The following is a 1,402-nucleotide window of genomic DNA, read 5'->3' as shown; positions in this document are numbered from 1 at the left end:
AGACACCCCAACAGAATGGGGTGGTTGAGAGAAAACACCAACACATTCTCAATGTTGTTAGATCAATTTTTTTCACTCTAATGTACCTTTAAATCTGTGGAACTTTTGTATTCAGCATGTTGTGCATATCATTAATAGACTCCCTAGTCCTCTTCTGAAATATAAAAGCCCTTATGAACTTTTGTTCAAGCAACCTCCTGTCATGTTGCATCTCAAAGTCTTTGGGTGCTTGTCCTATGCTACTTCCCTCCAGGCACATAGAACAAAATTTCAACCTAGGGCTAGAAAAGTTGTTTTCATAGGATATAAAGAATGAACCAAAGGATTCATTCTTTATGACCTTGAAAACCATGACATCTTTATCTCAAGAAATGTTGTTTTCTATGAAACCACTTTTCCTTTTAAAAGTCACATTTCTCCCCCTATTATATCTCCACACACTGCCCAAAATTTGGATGATATCCTCCTTCCCACATCTCAGTCATCTTTTGGTCAGCAGCATAGTACAGACATGACTTTATCTTCTGATTTTTCATCTTCTACAAGTACAGATCCTGCTGGCCCTACTTCTCCTAGCTCTGTCTCCCCTGTACCCACTGATTTGACCAATCACAACCCTACTGCATCTACTTCTAGTGAACCCATTGCATCTACTTCTAGTGACCCTCTTTTAAATACTCAAAATAACATCCTTACACCCATACCTGTCACGAATACACAGGATAATCTCATATCAACAGACATTCAGCCTTTACCTACTAGACATTCCTCTAGAACTTCTCATCCTCCTCCACATCTAAAAGACTATCATTGCTATGTAACTTCCTCTGAACATTCTTCCAAAGTCCTCTATCCCTTATCTTCTGTTCTTAGTTATGATAAATGCTCACCCTCATATAAACATTTATGTTTCTCTGTTTCTTCTATTGTTGAACCAAAAACCTTCAATCAAGCTATTAAACTTGATTGTTGGAGAAAGGCTATGGATGCTGAACTGCAGGCTCTTTAAGAAAACCATACATGGAAAGTGGTTGACCTCCCACCTGGTAAAGTTCCCATTGGTTGTAGATGGGTTTATAAGGTCAAATATAAATCAGATGGCTCCATTGAAAGATATAAGGCTAGGATGGTAGCTAAAGGCTATACACAAATGGAGGGAGTTGATTATTTTGATACATTCTCACCTGTGGCAAAGGTTACCACAGTTAGAGTTCTATTGTCTATTGCTGCCATCAAAGGTTGGCATCTTGAGCAACTGGATGTCAACAATGCATTTCTCCATGGTGACCTCCATGAAGAGGTATATATGACAATGCCTGCTGGAATTTCTATTGATTCTTCTTCTAAGGTGTGCAGGTTGCAAAAATCCTTATATGGTCTCAAGCAGGCAAGCAGACAATGG

At 38.9% G+C, this 1,402-nt stretch overlaps 1 protein-coding gene across 1 annotated transcript; it reads left to right on the top strand.

The window, feature by feature from the left end:
• The first annotated feature begins 511 nt into the window (after positions 1-511).
• LOC127104346 (uncharacterized) lies at positions 512-1,009 on the top strand. The gene has a single exon (XM_051041529.1). The coding sequence runs from the start codon at positions 512-514 to the stop codon at positions 1,007-1,009; it is 498 nt and encodes a 165-aa protein (XP_050897486.1).
• Positions 1,010-1,402: the final 393 nt, after the last annotated feature.

Source organism: Lathyrus oleraceus, chromosome 7 (genome assembly GCF_024323335.1).
Source record: "Lathyrus oleraceus cultivar Zhongwan6 chromosome 7, CAAS_Psat_ZW6_1.0, whole genome shotgun sequence".
In the NCBI taxonomy this organism is placed as follows: Eukaryota; Viridiplantae; Streptophyta; class Magnoliopsida; order Fabales; family Fabaceae; genus Lathyrus; species Lathyrus oleraceus.
The sequence above is the reverse complement of the archived record's forward strand: the minus strand, read 5'-3'. Positions and strand labels throughout refer to the sequence as shown.